This window comes from Rattus norvegicus, chromosome 12 (genome assembly GCF_021556685.1).
Source record: "Rattus norvegicus strain SHRSP/BbbUtx chromosome 12, alternate assembly SHRSP_T2T, whole genome shotgun sequence".
Lineage (NCBI taxonomy): Eukaryota > Metazoa > Chordata > Mammalia > Rodentia > Muridae > Rattus > Rattus norvegicus.
The window spans coordinates 53,359,055-53,384,025 of NC_141545.1; the positions used below are offsets into that span (position 1 = coordinate 53,359,055).

The 24,971-nt window shown below is 48.6% G+C and overlaps 3 protein-coding genes across 35 annotated transcripts in view; 1 reads left to right on the forward strand and 2 right to left on the reverse strand.

Moving 5' to 3' along the window:
* Positions 1–185: 185 nt before the first annotated feature.
* Positions 186–12,319, reverse strand: Lrcol1 (leucine rich colipase-like 1). Of its 5 annotated transcripts, XM_087577477.1 has the most exons (8): positions 12,210–12,293; positions 11,995–12,068; positions 11,626–11,682; positions 3,346–3,470; positions 1,947–2,072; positions 1,653–1,778; positions 1,420–1,542; positions 186–421 (listed from the first exon to the last, which is right to left on the reverse strand). In XM_087577477.1, the coding sequence occupies exons 4-8, from the start codon at positions 3,454–3,456 to the stop codon at positions 419–421; spliced, it is 489 nt and encodes a 162-aa protein (XP_087433603.1). In that variant the 5' UTR covers positions 3,457–3,470; positions 11,626–11,682; positions 11,995–12,068; positions 12,210–12,293; the 3' UTR covers positions 186–418.
* A 1,489-nt stretch (positions 12,320–13,808) lies between these two features.
* P2rx2 (purinergic receptor P2X 2) lies at positions 13,809–17,024 on the forward strand. 23 transcript variants are annotated; one of them, XM_087577511.1, is made up of 12 exons: positions 13,809–14,006; positions 14,114–14,285; positions 14,381–14,452; positions 14,532–14,607; positions 14,686–14,782; positions 14,934–15,014; positions 15,116–15,254; positions 15,577–15,707; positions 15,871–15,964; positions 16,106–16,171; positions 16,257–16,334; positions 16,542–17,024. In XM_087577511.1, exons 1-12 carry the CDS (start codon positions 13,831–13,833, stop codon positions 16,644–16,646), a joined length of 1,287 nt encoding a protein of 428 aa, XP_087433637.1. In that variant the 5' UTR covers positions 13,809–13,830; the 3' UTR covers positions 16,647–17,024. The 23 variants fall into 23 exon arrangements, with proteins under 23 accessions (XP_087433637.1, XP_087433639.1, XP_087433647.1 ...); XM_087577513.1 differs by having other exon boundaries at positions 14,150–14,285; XM_087577521.1 differs by having other exon boundaries at positions 14,150–14,285; positions 16,605–17,024.
* Positions 17,025–19,537: 2,513 nt separating this feature from the next.
* The window catches only part of Pole (DNA polymerase epsilon, catalytic subunit), a 48,459-nt gene continuing 43,025 nt past the window's right edge, over positions 19,538–24,971 (reverse strand). For 2 of the 7 annotated variants that reach the window (XR_015634036.1, XR_015634032.1), the window contains exons 43-49: positions 24,223–24,400; positions 22,616–22,747; positions 22,291–22,416; positions 21,171–21,371; positions 20,581–20,706; positions 19,933–20,022; positions 19,538–19,852 (exon numbers count right to left, since the gene is read on the reverse strand). Coding sequence is in view for 1 of the 7 variants with exons in the window: in NM_001107152.2 (NP_001100622.2) it covers positions 19,739–19,852; positions 19,933–20,022; positions 20,581–20,706; positions 21,171–21,371; positions 22,291–22,484; positions 22,616–22,747; positions 24,223–24,400 (1,035 nt within the window). In the remaining 6 variants the exon portion in view is untranslated. 7 annotated transcript variants of the gene reach the window in all.

The window sequence follows — 24,971 nt, forward strand, 5'->3', positions numbered from 1 at the left end:
CGTACAGCCCTGTGCAGGCCAGGCTGGGTCACCTCCTGTCCTCGAATCCTTTTCTTAAAGAGGGACACCAACATCTCAAATGCTTCTGGTGATCCCAGTAGAGCTGAGCAAATCCAAATGTGTCTTCAGGGTTTCCAAAGATTTCCATACACTCGTTATTGAAAAACACGGACTGGACAAGGTCCTCGTCAATCAGCAGTTTTTATTTACGTGTAGTAACAGAGCAGCAATCCTGTGATCTGTCCCCGGATGCTTCACGAGTGGGACTCGAGGAATTCACATTAACAACAAGCAACAGACATCTCTAATCCCTACAGATTTTCAGAACCCAAATAAGGGAACGGTCTGGATGTGAGCAAAGCATTCTCTGCTCTCTGAAGTCCAGCTTTAGTTCTGTATCCCACAAGGTCATGTTCACTCACTACGAGACAGTAAAGATCAGAGAGAGAGAGAGAGAGAAAGAGAGAGAGAGAGAGATCGCATGAGCTTCATTCTAAGCACCAGCCACAGCACTGTTGTCTAGGGCCCAGGCACTGTGGATGGGACTACTTCCCTCATTCAAACTGTTCCCCGATAGCTAGCCATGTGTCAGGATGTCTGAAGTGGTAATCACGCTAAAACACACCCAATAGGTTGGGCTCTCCTGACAGGGGCCATATTCTTAACCTTAGAAGCTATAGACCCCTGTGCACCAGAAGTTATCATGATGTCTAACAAAATATGTACTTAACCCCACACGGCCGCCGTGGCATTCATAGCCCATGCACGCAGTTAGGCTGCTCATGCCCACAAGCCCTATTCTTCATAGCCCTTGTTCTGTGAGCTTCTGTCCACTGGGTCCACTAAGGGCCAGCAGAAAGTAAAGAAGGTGGGAGGGAGAGAAGCTAGGAGACCGCTTTCTGCCTGGTAGGTGTAATGATACATTTCCTTGGTAGACACCACAGACACACAGACACACACACACACACACACACACACACATGCTGGCATGCATGCACACACACACACCATCCACACACGCACACACACACTCACAGAGTCAGAGAAAAACAGAGACAAAGCTATGAGAGAGAGACAGAGTCTGAGCAGGACAGAGCAGGCATGTGTGCACATGTACAGATATAGACTCACACTCATAGGCCTGCTCCAGCTCCTGGTAGTTTCAACACCAGCTTCCTGACGTAAAGTTTCTGGCCCTCCAGGTGTTTACCATTGTGTTCTATACTTTCATACCCAGGGTGCTCAGTGTCTGGTCCAGGAGCTCCCCACCCCAAATCCCCCCAAATCTGCTCCACAGAGACAAATGAACACTAAGTACAGGGAGCCGCTGTGCCCTTTGTTGGTGGGATTTGGTTTCACACACAACCCTCACCCTACCCCTACCGCAGCAGTTAGGTAAGGGTTGGGACCCCTACTCACCACGGGCAGGCAGAGGGCCAGGAGCCCGGTGCGCTTTGTGCAGTGGGGAAGGCTGTTCTCGCTCAGCGGGAGGCAGCACAGGCTCCAGCATTCAGAGTGGGTTTGGCATACTTCTCCTTCGGGCTGGAGAGAGCCGGTCAGATATCATCTACCCCCAGGGAAGTCCCTCTTCCCCCTCCTCTCACCAGAGACCCTTCCTCATGGGTCCATGGTTCCTTTGTTCCCATGATCACCTTGCGCCAAGACACACACTGCAAGAAGATGGACTTTGCTGAGCAGAACTTGTCTGGGTTGTTGCTAGTCCTGATGCAACAGTTGCTGTGGCATTCTGTCTTTTCTTCACAGAGGTACCCATTTGGCTGTGAGGGATCAGGGTACCAGCACTCTCTGCTGCCAGGGATTCCCTTTCCCTCTCCCTCCCCAGGGGCCCACTTCCTCTAGCTCATCTAAAAGCAGGTAGGAGTGGGGATAGAAGGTGTCCCCTGATGGTTTCTCTCCCTCCCGAGGTTACCCAGGGCCCCAGTCACCTTCCTCCAGGGCACACATTGCAAAAACACCGTCTGGGGGGTGCAGAATTTCTGTGGGTTCAGGCTGTTGGTGACACAGCAGTTGCTCTGACACTCAGAATTGTATTGACACATCTCTCCGATCCCCTGAAACATCAAGGGGGGTTTGTTCACATGCTTCACGGCAGCAGCAAAACCAGTTCTCCCTTTAGACGTTGGCTCCACCCACTCTGGCTTCCTTGTATTAACCTCCCTTCAATGCAAGACAGAGTTGTCTGACCTGGGAAAAGGGGAAGACAAGGAGTGGGGAGAGTGGGAGAGAGCGTGTGAGTCTGACCATTGTGGTGCACTCCCTTTAATTACAACACTCGGGAGGCAGAGACGGGCAGGCTAGCCTGAGCTACAGACTGAGTTCCCGGACAGCCAGGGCTACACAGAGAAGCTCTGCCTCGAAAAAGCCAAAAAGGAAAAAGGAAAAAAAAAAAAAAGTGTCTGTCATAGGCCAGGTGCCCAGAAGGTCAGCTGGGACACAGAAGAAAGAGACAAGTGTCAGAACACGGGACATGGGCAAGGAGGGCTGCAGGGCAATCCTGCACAGTCCGCCTTAGTACCATTGATGACAGCTAGAGAAATCAATGCTTAGAGACAATCACTTTCCCCGGGGTCACACAGCTCATCTGGACGGAGAAAAGGAAAACCGGGGATTTCTACCCAGGGACATGTTTGTCTTGTTTTTATAACAGAAACCGGGGCTGGAGAAATGGCTCAGCGGTTAAGAGCACTGACTGCTCTTCCAGAGGTCCTGAGTTCAATTCCCAGCAACCACATGGTGGCTCACAACCATCTGCAATGAGATCTGATGCCCTCTTCTGGTGTGTCTGAAGACAGCAATAGTGTACTTATATATGATAAACAAATAATTCTTTATAACAGAAACCGCATATTGGCTGTAGGTTAAAGGCAGAGGAACTGGTAAGCCCACTGCAACCAGGGGTCAGTAAGGAGACACGGCAGGGCACACAGGAGAGAAGACTGAGGAGAAGGAAATCACAGATCAACAGGGCACAGTGTTGGGTGATTTGGGGTATGAGCAAGGCAACCAGGGATATGACATTGCACAGAAAGAAGTCAGGGGAGAGCCTAGCACAGTCCTTGCTCCCTGCCTTCTGGTGTATTCTCCCAGTCTGCTGTCTCTTTAGGACTTCACGGAGAGATGGCATTACGTGAGGGTTAGGTGTGCAGCAGTGGGATAGAGACCCTCAGATGCCTTTATGACTACCACTCATCATCCCTCCCCACTGGGCCTGCCCACATGCTCCAGGCCCCTGTCACCTCTGCTCCACCCAGGTCCTGGGTTCCCCACCCTGCCTCCAGCCTTCTAGATAGTAGACATGCATGGGAGGGCATGGCCTGAGCTCACCTTGTAGGCTGAAACCACCTTTACGTTGTCATTCTGGAATGTGGGCACAGCCCAGAGCAGCAGGAGCAGCAGCAGCAGCAGCAGCAGCAGCGTCCTCACCATGACAGACATATCTCACGTTGGGCCTGTCAGGGTTTTATAGAGTAAGCCCTGACCTCCCCAGAAATTTCTCTTAGAAAATAGCTTTTATAAACAATTTTTTTGTAATTTTTTTTGTTTTATTCTTTTTTTTAAAAAGGACTTAATTTATTATGTATAGTGTTCTGCCTGCATGCACACCTGAAGGCCAGAAGAGGGCACCAGACCTCATTGTAGATGGCTATGAGCCATTATGTGGTCGCTGGGACTTGAACTCAGGACCTCTGGAAGTGTTCTTAAACTCTGAGCTGTCTCTCCAGCCCCCATAAATAATTGTTTTTATGAGCAGTTTTGGGTTCACAGAAAAAAAAATGTGTATAAGACCTGGTAGACTGATTGCCTAGCATATAGAACACACTGAGTTTGATCCGCCATCGCTCCATAAACCCGATGAGATGGTCGTGACTCCTAGAAGTTGGAAGTAAAGTCATGATGATCAGAATTTTTTTTTTTTTAGCTATATAGCAACTTGGAGGCCAGCTTTGACCATGTGAACACACATTCTCTCCTCTCTCTCTCTCTCTCTCTCTCTCTCTCTCTCTCTCCCTCTCCCTCTCCCTCTCCCTCTCCCTCTCTCATCTTTAACTCCACCACACGGAAGTGGTAGTCGGATGTGAGTTCCAGACAAGTCAGAGCTACACAGTGAGACTCTGCCTCAAAACAAACAAAGAAACAACAAATAAAGGGCTAGAGAGGTGGCCTGGCTTGGTGGTTAAGGGCACTTGTTCTTGCAGAGGATCCAGATACAATTCCTAGTACCCACACAGTAGCTCACAATCATTTGTAAATCCAGTTCCAGGAAATCGAACACTCTTTACTGACCTTCTTGGTCATAGCATATACATGTGCATAAATGTATTCTGGTGCATATAAATAGAATAAAAATAAATAAATACTGCTGGAGAGGTGACTCAGTCAGTGGTAAGAGCACTGACTGCTCTTCCAGAGATCCTGAGTTCAATTCCCAGCAACCACATGGTGGCTCATAGCCATTTGTAATGAGATCTGGTGCCCTCTTCTGGCCTGTAGGCATATGTGCAGGCAGAACACTGTATACATAATAAAGTTTAAAAAAAGAAAAAGAAAACGGCGTGTCCACCGTCATATCACACAGAATTGCCTGTTCTTCCTGTTCATCCTCGCCCAGCCCAGCAAAGCAACTGCTAGTTTTTTTTTTCTTTTTTCTGCAGTTCAACTTTTCCAGAAGGCTCTAGCTGGAACCACAGTCTGTGACTTTTCAGAATGGTTTCTTTCATTTGGGTTAAGGATCCTCTGTGTCTCTTTCTGATTTGTTAGCTCACCCCCCCTCTTTTTTTTTGATCTAGGGTTTCTGTGTGGCCCTGGCTATCTTAGAGCTCAATCTGTAGACCAGGCAGGCCTCAAACTCACAGAGAACTGCCTCCCTCTGCCTCCCCAGTGCTGGGCTGAAAGGCATGCACCACTACTTCCTGGCCCACATTGGAGTTCTTTATGTGGGTTCTAGGGATGGAACTCCTATTCTCACGCTTCTGCAGCAAACACTGTACTGATTAGGCTGAATCTCTAGCCTGACCCTGAACTTTCAACATCCCTTCTTCCCATTGAAGCTAATTCCAAATGGATTAGATTCTCTGTGAAAGTCAGGAAAGAGGTCAAACATTAAAGAGTGTAGTAACATCAGAAGAGTATACTCTCCCTGTTTTTGCCTTTATACAGGTGCTGAAAGCTTCACAGTGCCTTCCCTGTACCCAGCAGCGATTACAGGAACTGTTTCTGCTCAGCCTGTCCTTGTCGTGGGTCATGGTCCCTGTTTCTTTGTGTTTTTATTTCGGTGTGCCCTAAACACTGAATGACTTGCTGAGGACGGCCAGGATTCCTTTGTTTCTAAGAACAATGTCTGTTTATCTCAAGAAGCAGTTAAAACCGGCTGGGCCTAGTCCAAGTCTGATTCTGTGGGTCTGGCATAAGCAGTGGAGTGCTTAGGGGACCAGATAGCCTGGCGGAGTCTGAGTGCAGAATGCTGGGACTCTGGGATATGTCTCTTCACTTTCCCTGCCCCTCTCACGTCCAGCTGCTCTGCCCTCAATTAACAAAACATAGTGCCTCCCTCTCTGTCTACAAGTAGCTATGTCCTCTTCACCCCTGAAGCTTCAGAGTCCCTTTTAAAGTATTCCATGCCGAGTTATCACCGGCATCTGTGAGAGACGGTTGTTCTCATGCCAGAGGCTACTGTGAGTTTGCAAAGCGCAGTGTGGTCCTGGGACAAGCCAGAGAACATCTTTCCTATCTTCCTAATGATGTGAACAGAATGCAATGATTCTCCCCTCCTTACAATCTCACAGAAAACATGCAAATACGCCCAATAGGACTACTTGTAATGTCATACTATGACCTTTCAGGAAGAGCCTCCCTGAGGGCCTTGCCTTCTGCTCAGGCCAGAGGCAGCCCCTGTGGTGTTTGTGAACACCTAGGTTCCAGCTCCTACGTGCCACACTGTCAGTCTCAGTTCTCTTGAGTCGTTGCTGCTCAAGAAACTACTATGGAAGGGCGGAATTCGGATTCCATATGTTTTTCAGGCAGCAAGTGTCACAGCACACCATTCACCATTTAAAGTGCATAGCTCCACGGATCTTGAGTTCAGGATAGTCACCGCCTGCAATGCCAGAGAAGCTGGACCCAGCCTTCCCCGTGCTTGATGTTCTGTGGCTCAGAGATCTGTTGGACAGGTCCTTGGGTCTCTCACTCCAACACAAACCAGGCTCTCCAAACACTACAGTTCAGCAATGCAACGCCCCCAAAGCCCTGACGTGACCCTTCCCACACTGCATAATTGATCAGGTGAGTTCCTAAAATTGTTGTTCATGCTGTCACCCCTAAACTAATCTCCAGCCCGATCCCCATCTCACCAGGATACCCCACAAACCCCTGCTTTACACACATTTTAAAATCTTATGAACACCAGTTTTTACTTCATTCTTTTCAGGTATGCCAGCCTTGGGGTCCAGGATAGCACACACACTGGGCTCCATTCTATACACACAGTCTTGGCCACCAGGGACTTCCAGGGACAAGGACATCAAGGAGTCTTTTGTGGACTTAGCCGTTTTTCCTGTAAAGTCGGGTGTACTGGTTTTGTCGATGTGATACAAACTTCTTGACACCTGACAAGAAGGAACCCCAGTTAGGGAATTGCCCTCATTAGACTGGTGTTCAGGAATGTCTGTGAGGTAGCGTCTTGATTGACAATTGAGTGGGAAGGACAAGCACACTGTGGGCAGTGCCATCCCTGGGTGGCGGTCCTGGGTTGAGTGTGAGGTGGGCAAAGAAGAGCAAGCCAATAAGAATCCGTCTTTCACTGTCTCTGCTTCCCTTCCTGCCTCCAGGGTTCCCTAGCCGTCCTCAGGGAAGGGCTGTGATGTGGAAGTGGAAACCAAATAAACCTTTTCTTTCCAGGTTGGTGTCCGTTGGCATTTTGTCACAGCAGCCAACTGATTCATGCATCACCTGAGCCTCTGGCTTTCAGGGGATTCCCAGTGACATCTTATTTGGTTTTTTCTGTTCTTCCTGGGAAATCTCTGTGTAAAGTAGAGTGGGATGGGGCAGGGGGAGGAAGGGAGGGAGGGAGGGAGGGAGGGAGGGAGGGAGAGAGAAGGAAGGAGAGAGAGAGAGAGAGAGAGAGAGAGAGAGAGAGAGAGAATGTCTATGTGTGTCTCTGTGTGTCTCTGTGTGTGTGTGTCTGTGTGTGTGTGTGTGTGTGTGTGTGTGTGTGCGCGCGCGCTACACCCCAGACTTCTTGGGGTTATGAGCAAGAAATCCTGTTAGAAGAGAAGTTGACACTAGGAAGTTCAGATATGGTCTCTAGCTAGCATCCCCCATCTTGCTGCTGGTTCTGCACTGGTCCTGGTGGGGGTGGGGTATTGGGACTACAGGATGAAAGACCTGAGCGAGCCCAGGAACAGACACAGATTGGAGTATCAGGAGGAGAGGAAACCCATACCCCAAGGCTCAGGACAGAGGTGGGAATTTCCCCAGCACCTTTACACTGGCCCAGGGGCATCGGGCATTCTCTCCTCCCTCTTGGATTCCTAAACTGGGGACACTGGGAGGCAGGAGCAGAAAGAGAGGACTGGGGCAGCATAAGGGTTCTGATCTCCTCCAGAGCTCTGTTCCATGCCACCAAGCTTGGCATTTTTACTGAGCACCTGCTGTGTGACGTGTTTGCCCAAATGATATCCTAAGATCACCTTTCTGCCAACCAAGTGCCTCCCTGAGGATGAAGTCCACCAGGCAGTGAATCTCAGCAAAGAGTTTCCTCAACCAATCAGCAGAACACGTGGTTTCTTTGTGTTTTGGGTTTCATGACATCAGAGTTATAGGTACACAATAAGCCACAGCTCACTGCGCTGGAACATTTCATCGGAGAGTCTGGTTCATTGGTTTTGGGAGAGAGCATTACAGCCTGAAGACCTAGTCTTATTTTGACCTGCACTAAAAAAGAAAAGGGAAGAGAAATAAAAGGAAGAAAAAAGATAAAGAACCAGTGGGAAAAGGGCTTACTACGAGGAATGAACACGTCCTCTTCTAAAATCCACCATTTAAAGATGCACATTGGGCTGAAGAGATGGCTCAGTGGTTAAAAGCGCTGACTGCTCCTCCAGAGGTCCTGAGTTCAAATCCCAAAAACCACATGGTGGCTTACAACCATCTGTAATGGGGTCTGATGCCCTCTTCTGGTGTGTCTGAAGACAGCGTGTACTCATATACATAAAATAAATAACTTTTTTTAAAAAAAGAGAACACATCACTTTGCTTTGTGTGCAACAGAGGTTTGAACCCCCCAAAGCCCACCAGGTTAAGTGCCCTGTTTTTATTAATTGTGAGTCTTGCATTGTTAGGCTGCCCAGTCATGATTCTTCATGGTTCTGCATGTACCCAATTCCAAGTCACTTTTTGTTCCAATAAAGTCTGCCATGTTTATCTATCTTAGAGTTCTCCCTTTGAGGGGTGAGACAGACTCTCACTGTGTAGTTCTGGCTGTCATGGAACTCTCTATGTAGACCAGGCTGGCCTCAAATTCAGTCTCTTGCCTCCATGGCAAGCTTCAAGTTTCTCTTATGATATAACTGCTTACACTGGACCCCAAGAAACACTTTTCATTTTTTTAGCTTGCAACAATAGAAATTTATTCTCAGACAGTTCTGGACCCAAAAGCCCACATGCAATCAAGGCATCAAGAGGGCTGGTTCCTTCCAGAAACTCTGAAACTCCAGAAACTCTGGAGGATACTCCCTTCCATTGTTGAGTCTTACTGCTGTGGCTCTTATATCCTGTGGTCTCATCATTTTCGTTGTAGATCCCTTGCCAGAAGTACTGGGCTGGACAAGTAGGCATGCACCTTTAATCCTAGCCCTCAGGAGGCAGAGGCAGATCTCTTCAAGGCTAGCCTGGTCTACATAGTCTACATAGGGAGTTCTGGAACACCCATGGCTGCACAGTGCTACTCTATCTCAAAAACAAAACCTCAAAAACCCTCCAAAAAACATTAGCGTTTGTTTGGAGTGGACAGCACTGCACTAGGAAGATATGTGTTCTGGTTAACTATAGGTATGTTCCTGGAGGTTCAAGGGCATGAAAATTTATTCGATTTATGTTTTAATTTAGTGTGTATGTGGAGGTCAAAGAATAATTTTTGTGAGGTCAGTTCTCTTCTTCCACCACATGGGTTGCGGGGATCAACTCAGGTTTGTGCTCCCAAGTGCCCTCGAATGCCTTACCTACTGAGCCGTCTTTCCAGCCACGTAAAGAAGTTTTTAAAGACAAAACCGATGATTATATCAGACATGTTGAAACAATAATTTTCTTTCTCCCCCTTCTTGAAACAATGATTTATTTGTTTGTTTGTTTGTTTATTCATTTACTTGAGACAGACTCTCACTGTGTAGTCCTTGCTGGCCTGGAATTCACTGAGATCAGGTTAGCCTTGAACTCACAGAGATATGATTGTCTCTGCTGCCTTCGGAGTGATGGGATTAAAGACTTGCACTACTATTCCCAGCTCTGGAACTACATCTTTGACTACGTGATTAACAACCTCCCTCCATGTTTCAGCACTGTGTATGAGTTTGTAGGATACTCTAGGCAAGCTGCTGGTCCTAGCAGAGGCGTCTGAGATGGCCGCCATCAGGCAGTGTGAAAGAGAGCCCTTTCTTCATAACCTCTTGACTTTATCTTGTTAGGGCTCACTGTGCACAATGTTTCCACAATGTTTCATGCCTCTGCCAGAAACAATCTTTGGTCCTGAAACAAAATATACAGGTCCAGCCTATTATGTAAAATCAGACTTGTGGGGCTGGAAAGATAGCAATAAAGAATGCTTGCTGCTTTTTGCTGAGGACCTGAATTTGGTTCCTAGCACCCACATCAGGCAATTCTTCTGGGCCTCTTGGATACCTGCACTCACACAGACAGATCCACAGAGACAGTCACACATATATAATCAAAAAAGAAAAGACTTCTGAAAAGCCAGCATTATTGTGAGGCTGAGAAGATAGCTGTCAGGAGGACCTGAGTTAAATCCCAGAGTTCATGTAAAAAAGGCCAGAGGTGAGGATGGTGAGATGGATCAGTAGGTTAAGGCTCTTGCCTACAAGCCTGATCCTTGCCTACAAGTTTGATCCCCAGGACCCATGTGGTGGGAGGAGAGAACCATGTCCCACAGGTTGTCCTCGAGTCTCCATACAAGCTCCTCCTCTATATTAATGCACACAAAATAAAATGTAATAAAAAGTGGGAGCTGGAGATATGGCTCCGCAGTTAGGAGCACTTGCCTGCTCTTTCAGAAGACACGGCTCAGTTCCCAGCACCCACATGATGGCTCACAGCCGTCTGTCATTCCAAATCCAGGGGACTCCAATGCCCTCTCTGGCCTCTCACATGGTACACATACATACATGCAATTTAAAATACCCACACACATAAACATATGTATATTTAAAATAAAAATATAGATAAGAATAAAGCCATGGGTGGTGGTAAGCATACCAGCATGGGGAGGATCCTCGGAGCCTTCTGGCCAGCCAGACAAGCCTAACTGATGAGAGCTAGGCTAATGAAAGACTCTATTTCAGTGCAGCAGAAGATACATACTAAGGCTGTCCTCTGCTTCCACAGGCATGAACCCACATGACAATAGACATACATACACATAAGCAACAATGACGACGGCAAAGCGTAAGGCCACAGCCTGAGGTGCCAACCATGTCTGCTCCAGCAGGCAGATCTTCCGCCAGATCTCTGCCTCCATGTCTTTGTTTTTTTTTTTTTTTCTATTTTTATTTTTAGAGCTGTGTTTGTTTCGCCTGCACGTAATTATGTATGTGCACCACATACATGCCTGCAATTGGAATTGTGATCGTGATCACACCATGATCACAAATGATCGTGAGCCACCATGTGGTTCTCTAGAAAAGCAATAAGTGCTCCTATCTGCTGAGCCAGTTCTCCCGCCTCGGCTTCCATGGCTTTTAGTTACTCTGCCAATTCAAGACCAATTGTACTTCTGTCAGTAATGTGAGATACCCCCTCTTCCCCATGCTGACCAATGGCCCCTTCTTCTCCTCTTTCTCAGTCACTGCCTGTGCCAGCCACAGGAATGGGACCGACTGCTAAGGGTAGAAAGAATCTATTCGTTTCCATGACAGTAAGTCAAGGGTCCCAGATGTCCCTTGTCACCAGGTACTCGGGGGCACATAGCATTGTCCCAGTCAAGGTAGTAGATCTACAGCTTTTGTACAAACTCATCAAGTGTTCTTCCCGTGTAGCTTAATAGGCCTCATATGTTATAAATTGAGCCACAACCAGAACACTTTTGAATTTCAAACTTGCCATGTCCTTTTTGTGCTTGAAACCAGGAAAAGATTTTGTTTTTAAGCCTCAACCCTTCCTTTAGGTCCTGACAAGGTCACAGGCCCTGTTTCCAAGTTGGGCAGGGTATACCTCACACAGCCCGAGAACACTTGTGTTATTGCCCATGAGAAGCCCGGTATAAAAAGGTCACAGATCACCACTGTTCACAAAGGTCTACTGGACAGGAAAGCACGGAGCACACCGTGTTAAGTAAATCAGCTAGTCACAAAAGGCCAAATATTGTTGGACTCCACTTACATGAAGGCCGTGGAGTTGTCAGATCCATGGAGACAGACAGAAGAGTGGTGTCAGGGCCTAGGAAGGCATGGTTTAATGGGAAGATGTGCTCTGTGGGGCATGGAGGGCTTTGTGGTGACTGCTGAGGTCAAGCTACACCCTACTCTCAGTTATTTCACATTGTACAAAGCAGGGGTTTTCCAGGCTGTGCGCTGTCACAGAAGAAGCCATTTTACAATTAACTTTTCAGGGTGACTGCAACCCCGCTGGGTAGACCCAGGAACTATACTGTTTCCTGTCAGGTACCACCCACCCAGGGCAGACTAATCTGACTTATTCCTGGGAGCAGAAAGGTAGTTTTTGGTACTGCTGAGTACCCAGTGGCCCTACCTCCTTGCCTCAGGTCCACTTGCTCCTCTGTACAGTGAGAGCAGCCAAACTGCAGTTTCCGAGCCGACGTCAGCCTTGAAGTAGAAGGTTACAGGTTAGTCAGCGAACTTGGCCTCTAGTCTCTGAGCAGTAACTCTACTCCACTCCGCTTCCTACTTCCTGCCCCGCCCTCAGCAGAGGATGTAGAGATACATGGATATGGCCTCCCAGCATACTTTCCCCGCTTTTTTGCTTCTGTTCCAAATCAGGACCAGCTACCTGTGGGCCACCCCTCTACAGGACCACTACACCTCAGGAACCTAGAGTCCCCTTTCTCTGCCCCCAGGTCTCCACTGTCAGTGCTCATGTCTGTTGCCGACTCCACCTCCTGATAATGGTCTCAGTTTGTTCTCATTTATCTATGCTTCTGTCTGTTCTACAGTGTGTGGGCTGTTCATTCACTTGAGATTTTCGCTTTGTGTGGGGCATGTGGACTGAACCCAGGGGCCCACAAACACCAGGCAAGTGCTCCACCATTGAACTATTCTGAGGGATAGCTCCAGCACTCCTTGTTAGCTCTTTAGGATTGACTAGGATTGACTACTTACAATCCTCCTGCCTCCACCTTCCCAAGTGGTGGGGTTACTTGTTTTGTTTATGCGTGCTCAGCCTCAGGCAAATCAAACCAGGATTTAGCTAAGAAAGGAGGACTCATGAATAGTGACACTGAGGTCTGTGGAGGTCCTTGGTGGTAAACATGAGGGATGTAATCAGCTTGATGATTTCCGCTGAGGAGGTTCTGTCTGGAAGGGATCTGGGCAATTGGCAGTCTGAGATGGGCTAAGACCCAGCCATTTGTTAAAAAATATTCCCTAAAATTATGCATTCGGTTGTTCTGAATTAAATTGCCTTTGCTCCCTAGACACTGGTCAGATTTAATAAAACAGCTCAAAAATGCAATTTAACTGTGCTGTTAGCAACAGCAAAGAGATGTCCAGGTTTACCGAGGATGGAATTGCTCTGACCTCACTTTGAAGTATTAGCAAAGATCATGTGGGTGGATCCTGAAAACATGATAAAGCCAGATGGATGCAGGCGTCGTATTTCAAAGAAAAACCCTTCGAGACATGAAGACTACTGTCTGATAGAGCTTAGGAGGGGGGAACAGGAATCTGGCTTTATGGGTAGGGGTTTATTTTGAGGTGGAAGAACATGTTTTGTGTTGTCCAGGGAAGGGAACGTTCAGCACGTACTACACTCGTTGGATTTTTCATACGCTAAATGCATCTTATTTCCACAAAAGACAGCTTAAAATCATCTCTCTGAGACATATTAAGATGTTTGATATTTGCTTCAAATAACCTGGGCTCAGGAGAGACATAATCAGTTACCAGGAAACAATTTTGGTTTGCAAGGGGTGGTGGGGGTGGGAAACAGAATTAACAGCGCAATGCTGGGCAGTTCCGTGGGGGAAATGAGGGTTGGAGCTTGCGCCCTTACGTGTCTGTTTTGAGAAATCTGGGGTGCCATCCCTTGGGCCTTTCCTGAGCCTCAAGTGGGTTGAGGGTTGAACTCTCCCAGTGTGGAGCTTCTTTTGGGCTCCCCCAGGACTCTCCAGGCTGGCCTGGCCTCTCCCCCCTGTCACCAAGCAGCACCACCAGGCTGCATTCTGAGCCGCACCCTGCCGCACCTGCAGCCTTCAGGGAGACCAGTACATACAACTCCATCAGCTTTGAAACAGGGACTAGATGGCTACTGTCACAATGGGCGGGGAGCGAGGCCACACCCCCAGCCTGCCCACTGGAGCCGAGGGTGTGAGGCGCTCCAGCAGCCCTGGTGGACCGAGCTCCTTGGGCCATGGCCGCTGCACAGCCCCGGCTTCCCGCGGGGGCGGCCATGGTCCGGCGCTTGGCCCGGGGCTGCTGGTCCGCGTTCTGGGACTACGAGACGCCTAAGGTGATCGTGGTGCGGAATCGGCGCCTGGGATTCGTGCACCGCATGGTGCAGCTTCTCATCCTGCTTTACTTCGTGTGGTGCGCGGGCCGGGGCACAGTGGGCGATCGGGAGGAAGGGGATCCTCAACTGGGGCTTGCGCGGGCGCCCTTAGGGCTTCAGGAGAGGGACATCCAGGTCTCTCCAGGGTTGCCTCCGGAGCCGGCACCGCCCTGTCCCACAGGTACGTCTTCATCGTGCAGAAAAGCTACCAGGACAGCGAGACCGGACCGGAGAGCTCCATCATCACCAAAGTCAAGGGGATCACCATGTCGGAAGACAAAGTGTGGGACGTGGAGGAATACGTAAAGCCCCCGGAGGTGCGGCGCTTCCTGCCCCAGGCCAGATGCTCCTCCGCGGTGTGACTGGTCTGAGTGAGCTGACAGGCCCACCGCGCCTTTATTTCTGCACCCAGGGGGGCAGTGTAGTCAGCATCATCACCAGGATCGAGGTTACCCCTTCCCAGACCTTGGGAACATGCCCAGAGGTGAGGCGGGTCAAGGGCGGTCTGGGAAAACCTAAGCCAGTTACAGAGTCTACCCTCTGACCTACAGTCTCCACTTTAGAGCATGAGGGTTCACAGCTCTACCTGCCATTCAGACGACGACTGTATTGCCGGACAGCTGGACATGCAAGGCAATGGTCAGTGTGCACCAGGGACAGTGGTGGAAGGCGGGGTTAGCACAGACCTCAGCAGATTAACCAGTGTGTGTCCTGTAGGGATTCGCACAGGGCACTGTGTACCCTATTACCATGGGGACTCCAAGACCTGCGAGGTGTCAGCCTGGTGCCCGGTGGAGGATGGAACTTCTGACAAGTATGCAGGATCCCAAGACCCCATTGGCAGTCTCCTCTCTCCTTACTGATGAAGATCAGATTAGCTGGGGGGGGGGGGGAGGGAGACCATGCCCTCCCTTCTCCGGGACTTTGGGGGAAAGGAGATTAAACCACTGTCTGTACCTTTACAGCCATTTTCTGGGTAAAATGGCCCCAAATTTCACCATCCTCATCAAGAACAGCATCCACTACCCCAAGTTCAAGTTCTCAAAGTGAGTCTGAGGGACAGAGATCAAATGTCTGGCCACTGTGTAGGCTTGTGCTGGAAGCCAGGTGTTTAGAGTACAGGTCTGTGTCTTCTGCAACTCCTTAGGGGCAACATTGCAAGCCAGAAGAGTGACTACCTCAAGCATTGCACATTTGATCAGGACTCTGACCCATACTGTCCCATCTTCAGGCTGGGTTTCATTGTTGAGAAGGCAGGAGAGAACTTCACAGAACTGGCACACAAGGTGAGGGACAAAGGGCATGGGGACAGAGAAGCTGGGTGCCAGCATCTGCTACCCGGGAAGGGTTTTACTGCATCTAGATGTCCCTTCTTTGTTTTGGCTGGCTTTAGCTGGGTTTAGGCAGAGGGGAGAAATGTGATCATGGTCTGTGCAGGCACCTGCTCAATTATTGATACCTGGTCCCATGACTGGTGCTAGTACCTCGCTATGCCTCCAAAGCCAGAGAGTCACTTGTTCCCTGGACCTTTGACTCTGAGCTGAACCCTACCCCTTCAGGTTTGTCTGCTCTGTGCTCTTCAACCCTCCTTGGCTTACTTTTCTGCAGGGCGGTGTCATTGGAGTCATCATCAACTGGAACTGTGACCTGGACTTGTCTGAATCAGAGTGCAACCCCAAATATTCTTTCCGGAGGCTCGACCCCAAGTATGACCCTGCCTCCTCAGGCTACAACTTCAGGTACCTTGTTCCCTGAATGTCTGGATCCATGACATAGACAGTGATGGTGGCGTCGATTCTAGTTACACCAGAAATGGGCCTGAAGAGAGGAAGATGAGTGTGCTCAAATGCCACAGTCCTCAGAATGACAGCTTCAACACCACTCTGGTTCGCTCCACCCTAGGTTTGCCAAGTATTACAAGATAAACGGCACTACCACCACTCGAACTCTCATCAAAGCCTATGGGATTCGAATCGATGTTATCGTGCATGGACAGGTATGCACAGCCTGAAGGGTTCCGCTTAGGTCTGTGCTGGGCTAGCTCCGTGTCCCCTATAGCATCCCACCCTTGAGCTCCATTTCTGCCACAAGCAGCCCGTGCTGAAGGTTTAACTAAATGCAAGTCTGTTCTCTACAGGCAGGGAAATTCAGTCTCATTCCCACCATCATCAATCTGGCCACTGCTCTGACCTCCATCGGGGTGGTAAGAAATCCAAACTCCCTTGGGGATCTGGGTCAGGTAGGGAGTGTTTGGTAGGCCTCTACCCACTGGCACCTGCTGATCTTAGGGCTCCTTCCTGTGTGACTGGATTTTGTTAACGTTCATGAACAAAAACAAGCTCTACAGCCATAAGAAGTTCGACAAGGTGCGTACTCCAAAGCATCCCTCAAGTAGATGGCCTGTGACCCTTGCCCTTGTCTTGGGCCAGATCCCTCCCCCACCTAGTCACTACTCCCAGGATCAGCCACCCAGCCCTCCATCAGGTGAAGGACCAACTTTGGGAGAAGGGGCAGAGCTACCACTGGCTGTCCAGTCTCCTCGGCCTTGCTCCATCTCTGCTCTGACTGAGCAGGTGGTGGACACACTTGGCCAGCATATGGGACAAAGACCTCCTGTCCCTGAGCCTTCCCAACAGGACTCCACATCCACGGACCCCAAAGGTTTGGCCCAACTTTGATCTCGTCCTCACTAAACTACAGACCTGGACCTGGGAAGGCAGAGACAGCTTTGGCTGCTAAGGCAGTCCTAGAGAAGATCTGCGCTCTTCAGTAACCATGTCCATGTGACTGGGAAACAGAAACCTGTGCAAGAGGACAGGCGTCTTGCTTTAGCCCAAGCTTACATTCTTCCTCTCCCTAAGGCCTCTGGGGAGAAGTGGGTTCCCTGCCATCTCCTTTCCCAACAGAACTCCTCATAGGACCTTTCCCTGCTCACCTCTTGTACTCTCATACAGTATTCAGGGACCCCAAGTTAGGGGCTATGCCCTCCTGTTGTATAATTTCAAGCCCCCCTTTAGAAGTTGCAGCATGCTGAGTTCAATAAACCAGTGATGAGCTTTCTGGCCTCAATTCTTTTGAGAGTAGCTTTGGACTCAGGAATATAAGACAGGAGAGTCAATCTCCTTCCTATGGGTCCTGTACTCTGAGTTTGCCTGCATTCTTAGGTCTGTTAACCAGATTGGGTATACAGTAAAGCTACATGCCAAGGGGATCAGGCTGTGTTCAGAATCAATGGCATGGGGGTGAGGACAGTGAACAGATGAAGCACAAAGCCAGTACTAACATCGGGGCCTGGGGTAATCAAGTTACTGCATCTTTCCCCTTTAGTTCCCTGGGTATGTCTATGCTGAATGCTACCAGAGAGCACGTCCTAGCTTGGAGCAGTACACCAAGTAGCAGAGTGGCCAAAGAACTAGGAAGGAGTCCTTTCAGTTTCTGCCCACATTACCTGAAGATGGTGTTTGTGTTGGCCACTGACTGTCACACCGAGTGTTACAGGATGCTTGGAAGAACAGGGGCTCTTGATACTCCCAGAGCCTTCCTTCCTTGGTCATGGCCTCCACAGGCCACCAAATATGTTTAACTTCCTCTATGTTTGTTTTTTTTTTTTTTTTTTTTTCGGAGCTGGGGACCGAACCCAGGGCCTTGTGCTTCCTAGGCAAGCGCTCTACCACTGAGCTAAATCCCCAGCCCCTCTATGTTTGGTTTTAAGTTTATCTAGTTTTAGACAAACAGCCCTTTTCAATTTGGTATCTGGCCACAGCTCAGAAACCAGGGCCAGAAATACAGTTTTCTACTTCAGAATCTCTAAACTGACCTCTGATTGAACCCAGGGCTGAGTGGTATGTTTGGCTCCATTACCTACCCTGTGCTGCTGTAGATTGGCTTTTCTGGGAGACAAGGCAATGTCTCTTGGGCCCAGAAATCCAGGAAGCTAAGTTAACTAGCTCCCTCCTCCCCTCGTATAATTTGATTTGATTTCCATTCAGAATGTCCCAGCACTGCCAGTTCAGTCCACATTCCAACCAGGGAGGGATCAAGTAAGTATCATGTTTCTCCCTGCAGACAGCCTGAGCTCACCAAGGTTCAGACAAATGCCTGATGGATAGATGTTAGATATTACCCTTCCCTTTCAGAGACTCCCTGCACAGGCTCATGTGTATAGGGTTCCTGTACAAATGAAAATAGTAAACTAGGAATTGCAAACTATAGGGGGTTAGAGAGGTACCTAAGCAGATAAGAACACTTGCAGCTTTCTCGGAGAACTGGAAGTTGGTTCCCAGCACATACATGGTGGCTCACAAGCATAATTTCAGTTCCAGGGGATCCAATGCTTTCTTTTGACCTCTGTGGGTACTGAGCATACACTTGGTACATAAACATACACATAGGCAAAATACTCACACAAGTTAAGTTCAGTAGGGTTTCCCATCTCCTTGTAGGGATCTCATTATTTGGAGTATTTGAGTTTGGCACTTGGCTGCTGCCCTGGTAAACTATGGCCTGGACCAGAAAGAAGCAGTAGACAAGGGCTGCATTTAGCTCAGTGAGATTCGAGAGTTCTCTTATTTCATGAAACCAATGAAAGGTTCTGCACATCTAGCAGATAAGTCAGTGTCAGTAGAGAGTAGGAGGTGAAAGCAGCTATGTACTCCACTTGCAGTATTAAAAGGCATCATATTAAAAAGGCTGGAGATCAAGCCTTTAATAAGAGGGTACCAGCTTCCGTGCTCTGGGTCTGTGATATTCCGAGGAAGAAGTGATGGCTGAGTACAAGCCCTCAATAGATCTGAAACCTCACAGGACTGTGTTTCCCTCATGTTCCTTGCTTCTTCTTCAGTTAAGCCTCAAATCATGCATGTGAGAAGACATTTTTCTTTTTTTTCTTTTTTCATTTTTCCGGAGCTGGGGACTGAACCCAGGGCCTTGCGCTTGCTAGGCAAGCGCTCTACCACTGAGCTAAATCCCCAACCGAGAAGACATTTTTCTAAAATCTAGGTCTTAGGGTGTTCAAGACTATGATAAATGACACTTAAAAACCCTATGCTTGGGGCTGGGGATTTAGCTCAGTGGTAGAGCGCTTGCCTAGCAAGCACAAGGCCCTGGGTTCGGTCCCCAGCTCCGAAGGGGGGAAAAAAAAAAAACCCTATGCTTATGGGCCTCAGGCTTAAGAGGTCCTTGCTATAGCAGTCCTGGTGGACAAAGAGTGGGTTTTCCATATAGGCCAGGCAGGGCAAAGATTTTCTACCCTTTAGGCCCACCTCAGCCTAGTTCTGGACAGAGATCCAGGTCTCATTCAAGACACTGAGTGATAGATGACCCTCTTCATACTCTGCTCTGAAGAAAAAACCCTGGGTCTCTATGTTTCTGGATTTCCCAGAAAGCAGCCTGAATTCTATATCCATGAAGCTGAGGAAAAGGTCCATTTGTCTGAAAATAAGCAAGATGCTGGTCACAGTCAGGGTTTTCTACTGGCTTCTGCATCTTCTCTGTCCACATCCCCTCAGCTCATCTGAGAACATCTCATGCTTAGACGAGAGGCAGAAGAGGTTTGTATGGAAGCATAAAGTAGAAGCTTCAAAAACTTGTTTATTTAGCAGGTAACTAAGGGACAGAGTCATTCCATCACTGCTTGTTTATGCCTTTTGACATTCCCGGAAGTATTCTCTCTGTTCTTCCTAGACTGTGGTCATGAGTTTGGAAAAGCCAGGTGATTCAGACTTTTGGAGCAGGTAGTAAGGTGTGGGATTCCAAGGTGTCTCTAGGCTTGCTAAAAGTTTGATACAGGGCTTGTCTGTAGCAGCCATTCTATGGCCTCTTGGAGATATGACATGTTGTAGTACTTGGCAATGTTCTGGAAGATTCTAATCTGTTCCATGAAGACCTGTAGGACAAAGAAGCACAATGACTCTGGGTTCTACTCAGACAGGAGGGGAAATGCCCCACGGTGTGAGAATGGCTCACCTCAGTATGGATGGTGAGAACAAAGTCCCCTGCGCAGCCGCAGTACACAGGCATATGGGTCTCTTTCATACCACGGCACTTGAGGCACACCTGAAACAAGCAAGCAGCACCACTAATCTTGGCTCAAACTGGATCCTACCTGCAGCTTTGCAGCTTTGCTGAGGAGGGAAATATCTATGGAACCAATGGCAAGTTTATTTCCCTGCTGCCGGCAGTCATATCAGGACTCAGTGCTTGATGAAATTCAAGAGTTACTCAACTCTTGCCATTCCTTCTCCAAGGTGCCCACCTTGCTGTGGGTATCCTCAACCTGGACTACGAGGGGTGGGAGATCCTGTGTCCCAGTTGGCTGTGTCCTAATAGTTGTCCAGGGATATACCCAAGGGCTCTGCTCAGGTCCTCAGAAACTGCTGCTGAAGCTTTTTCTGCTCTGCTCCTGCGCTCTACCAACACCTTTACTGCCCATTGTCTATCTCCCCCCACTGGACAGATGCATGTGCCCTCAGGAGGTATCAACAGATAATGACAGTGAGTGGGCTAGGTCCATGGATGAGGACCACTCCTGGGGCAGTCAGGACCCAAGCATGACTTGGCTTCCCTGAAATGCCGACAGTGCTTGGAAACTCCTGGGTGGACTGGGGAGCTCACCAGGTCCTGAAGTGTGAAGGCCATCAGTTTCCTCTGCAGGGCTTCCACCAAGGCTGACTCAATGGCAGATGAGTCGTAGGGGGCCTGACAATTGGAGCAAAGCCACTGAGGCAGGATGGCTCCGTCCTGGGAAACGGGAGGAAGGCTGAGATGTCAGTGTGAGTGGTAGCCAAGGCCCACGTGGGCAACAGCACAGAGGCCTGGTGTAAAAGGAAGATGTAAGGGGAGTGCTGGGGCAAGGGAAGCCATTGCTGCTCTTGGCTGCATTCCATGGAGCCTGAGCCTTTTGTTTGTGCTGATCAGACCTTTTCTTTCTTTTTTTTTTTTTTTGGTTCTTTTTTTCGGAGCTGGGGACCGAACCTAGGGCCTTGCGCTTCCTAGGCAAGCGCTCTACCACTGAGCTAAATCCCCAACCCCGATCAGACCTTTTCAAAACAGATTTTTAGCATGCTGCAATGAGTGGCTATGGGACGGCCTATTTTTAATCCATAAAAGAGTCATTGAGGCCACATATGTTGAGTATTACAGGTTGGGCTACATGTCCCAACCACTTGGGACATTTAGAGGTTTTGATCATCAGCTGAGCTCACCTGAGAGAAAGAAGAATCTTTGCATAGGTCCAGGTCTCGGCAGAAATTACAGCTGTGGCAGATTACTTCAGGGAGCACGTAGGAGTGGCAGGGGTCTCTGAACTGGGCCTCCTCAGAGAATTCACCAACGTCTACCAGGCGAAGCAGGTCTCTGTTTAGCTTATTCACCTGATTTGTGATGTTTGTATCCAGAGATAGTACCTATGGGGACCACAGGCCATCATGAAGAAGCTCCTAGGCCTTTGTCGCTCTGACTCGACCAAATACCTCTTCTTAGTTCATTTCCCAGCACCATGTCAGTCCTTCTTCCCACTTTTAACAGAGTCTTACTCAATAGCTTTTGAAGATACAGACTGTCCTCAAACTGGTCCTCCTACCTGCCTCAGCAGTCCCTGGGCCTGCAGGTGTGAGCTAACATGCCCAGCCCAATTGTGCTTTGAAAGGGTGTAAATACTCAACGGAAAAGGGCTCTGGAATTGGACACCCTGGAGACTTGTGCATACGCTGTAAAGATGAACTAAAAATGGACCACAGATCTAATGTGCAGTTCATTACAGCTTGTTTTCTGGGAAAGATAGGTCAGTGACTGTCCAAAGTGCATCTGTGGAGAAGAAACACCCCCAGCTCACCATGTTAAACCCCAAGGTGTAGTCACTTGATATTCAGTGTTCAGCTTCAGAGTGAAGCACCGGGATGCTCAGATGGCACAGTGAACAATAAGTGCTTTGAGGAATGACCCCACATGGCACCGGTAATATCATCTCACCATGCTGGCCCGTCTTTCCCAGAAAACAGACTCTGTCACCTCAGTTGGTCTCAGAGGTCTGCTCTGACTCATCAGGCCCATCAGGCCCACTGGTGGCAGGTGATCCATGGACTACTTCCACTTCCACGGGCTGTAACTTTCCCAGCACTCTGCTCTCCTACTCCAGAGCCTCTGTGCCTGGTTCCAGGTCCCCCAGAGTGCCCACATCTCTTACTGTTTATTGCCAGGCTTAGGATCTATCAGAGCAGGGCTTCTTCTGTAATACCTGAGCTCAAGTCCCTCAGTGATGGTCGCATTTGATAGGGACCCAGCAGATGCTTATGGAATGGCTGAAGGACTTATACTGGCCCTCACCTTGCACACGTATTTGATGAACTCCAGAGCAGGGTTATTGAGCAGCAAATGTGAACCAGGGAGGACAGGGAACATCTCTGAGGGCTCAGCGGTGTTCCGAGAGCCTGTGACTTTCTTCTGAATTTTCTGAGTAATGGTGAAGAAGGTCTGAGTGAGCTCATTTGCCACATAATCTTGAGAGAAAGTGATCATTCCTGGGAAAGAGAGAGTGCTAAGGGACAGACTCTGCTGGCACTGGACATCTCCTACCAATTTGCCTATACCATCTGAAGCATACTATCAGGTCACGGCACGCAGCAGTATCCTGTGACCAGGGACTGCTCACCAGGAAGGGCCCCGGCTGCCCCTTCAGCCTCCTGGGAGAACTGGCTGGCCCCCTTCCTCTTCACAGGGGTACTGCCTGGGGCACTGTGTCTCAACTCATCCTTCATGCTTTGGTACACAGCCACGATGTATGCTGCAGAGAGAAGCAGATATAGGTCACGGAACATTGGAAAAGACTCCAGAATTTGAAGGAGCCCGGTGGCTGCTTAGATGGTCAGACATGCTCATCTGAAATGTCAATGCTAGATCTGCTGCCCTTTGATGATTCCAAAGTCAAATAGAGAACTAAATATCAGAAGGGAACTTGCAGCAGGGTGGTGGTGATGGCACACGTCTTTAATTCCAGCGCTTGGGAGGCAGAGGCAGGCTGAGTTTGAGGCCAGCCTGGTCTACATAGCAAATTCCAAGACAGGACAACCAGGGTTATACAGAGAAACCTTGTCTCAAAAAAACAAAACAAACAAAACAAAACAAAGCACAAAACACCCAACAACCAATACCTACCTACCAATCAACCAAGAAAATCCTATGAAAATGGAATCTGCTGATGCCTAAATTCACCCTCAGAATAGTGAATAAATAGGACAGTTTATAAAAACAGATCCTTAACAGCAAATGCCGACCGTACTGTAAAACCTGAGCCCACATGCCTGGAATATTTCTCTTTTCTTCCTTCCTTCCTTCTTTTTTTTCTTTTCTTTTCTTTTTTTTTTTTTTTTTTCTGGAGTTGGGGACCAAACCCAGGGCCTTGCGCTTGCTATGTAAGCGCTCTACCACTGAGCTAAATCCCCCCCCCCCCTTTTTTTAAAGGTTTTTTTCTACAGGGTTTCTCTGTATAATCCTGGCTATCCTGGAACTTGTTCTGTAGACTACGTTAGCTTTGAATTCAGAGATCCACCTGCACTTGCCTCCCAAATACTGGGATTAAAGGTGTGCACACAACTGCTCAGCTAACTTGGAATATTTCTTGAGACAACTTGGAAAGGTAAAGACTTAAAAGATGTAGACAAGACGGAAGCAATCGCAAATGAAACCACCTGTTGGTACAGACGTGAGATGTGTGGGAAGTCCTGTCTATCTGCTCACAGTGTAATGACCATGCTCATCACTTGTTTTTCTTTTTTCTTTTTTTTTTTTCTTCTTTTTTTCGGAGCTGGGGACCGAACCCAGGGCCTTGCGCTTCCTAGGCAAGCGCTCTACCACTGAGCTAAATCCCCAACTCCCTGTTTTTCTGTTTTAATGAATGGCACTGGATTATAAAAGTCTAAGTTTATGCTTATTTGCATATTGACCACAATAACCAGGTCTACAAATACTTTCAAGGTATGAGTTTCCTAGTTAGTGGGCCCCTGAGGCCAGTCTCGTTACTGTATGAGCATGCACATGTTCCCAGGGATGTTAGAAAAAGAACTGGGAAAACTCCCTCAGGGGAGCTGCTCAGGAGGCCCAGAGAGAAGACAGAAAGCCCTTCCATTAGTTGTCCTCTGGTCTTTTTGCTGGGAAAAGTTAAGACAGCAGCAGCTCCACTGAGCTTGGCACTGTCCTCTCCACATCAAGGAGCCAGACCACTTTCAATAACTCAGCTGGTTCAGCCTCAGCGTGGCTCACCTGAAACGATCATAAGGAAGTAGCTCTGGCAAGAGGCTGCCTGTGGCAAGAACTGTAGAATGTTCCAGTTGTTCTCCAGTAAGTCCTCAACCTCAGATTGCCCCATGTCCTCCTCTTCCTCCTCATCCTTTTCATTGTCCTCCTCATCCTCAGTTTCCTCCCTTGTCTGGGAGTCTTGCTACAACACAAAGACAACCCCTATTTCTACCATGGCAGTAACATATAAACAAGAAGACATGTGCTTCTATTTAGGGCTAACAAACAAGAAATTCCCAGTGACCAGCTTCTGGTCCTTTAACGGTTTCTTCTTTAGCTGGGAGCAGTGCCTTTAACCTATGCCTTGATACTCAGGATGCTAAGGTAGAGAATCCTGCCTTTTCACAACTCCTCTGAACTGACATTGCCTGCTTTTCTTTCCCTTGTGATGTGGTAGTCTCAAAGGGAGCAAGTAAATGCCAGAATTTCTATTTTAACATTGAATTCCATTCTGTGCAAAAACTGGGCACTGCCAGCTCTCTGTGATCACCTGAAACTACTGCCCAAACACCCAATGTGCCTGAGCTGCCCAGTTCCCAGGGTGTCTTGCTCTCTTGACATGTCTGGCTTTGCCAGTGTTTCACAACTCTCTCTCCTCCCTCTTTTCCATGAGTTTTGATAGGTTTTGCCTCACGGAAAGCTCTTTGCTCTTACTGGGGCTAACACCATACTCCTAACTTTTCCTGTAAGCCCCGGGAAACAGGATTCAGAGA

Coding starts and splice junctions, on each gene's coding strand:
- Lrcol1 (XM_087577476.1), bottom strand. CDS start 3,456: ATGTCTGTCATGGTGAGGACGCTGCTGCTGCTGCTGCTGCTGCTGCTC. Junction 2,073..3,345: donor AGGTGGTTTCAGCCTACAAG/GTGAGCTCAGGC, acceptor TTGATGTTTCAG/GGGATCGGAGAGATGTGTCA. Junction 1,779..1,946: donor AATGTGTGCCCTGGAGGAAG/GTGACTGGGGCC, acceptor GATCCCTCACAG/CCAAATGGGTACCTCTGTGA.
- P2rx2 (XM_087577506.1), top strand. CDS start 13,831: ATGGCCGCTGCACAGCCCCGGCTTCCCGCGGGGGCGGCCATGGTCCGG. Junction 15,015..15,115: donor CCCAAGTTCAAGTTCTCAAA/GTGAGTCTGAGG, acceptor GCAACTCCTTAG/GGGCAACATTGCAAGCCAGA. Junction 16,172..16,256: donor CTCTGACCTCCATCGGGGTG/GTAAGAAATCCA, acceptor TGCTGATCTTAG/GGCTCCTTCCTGTGTGACTG.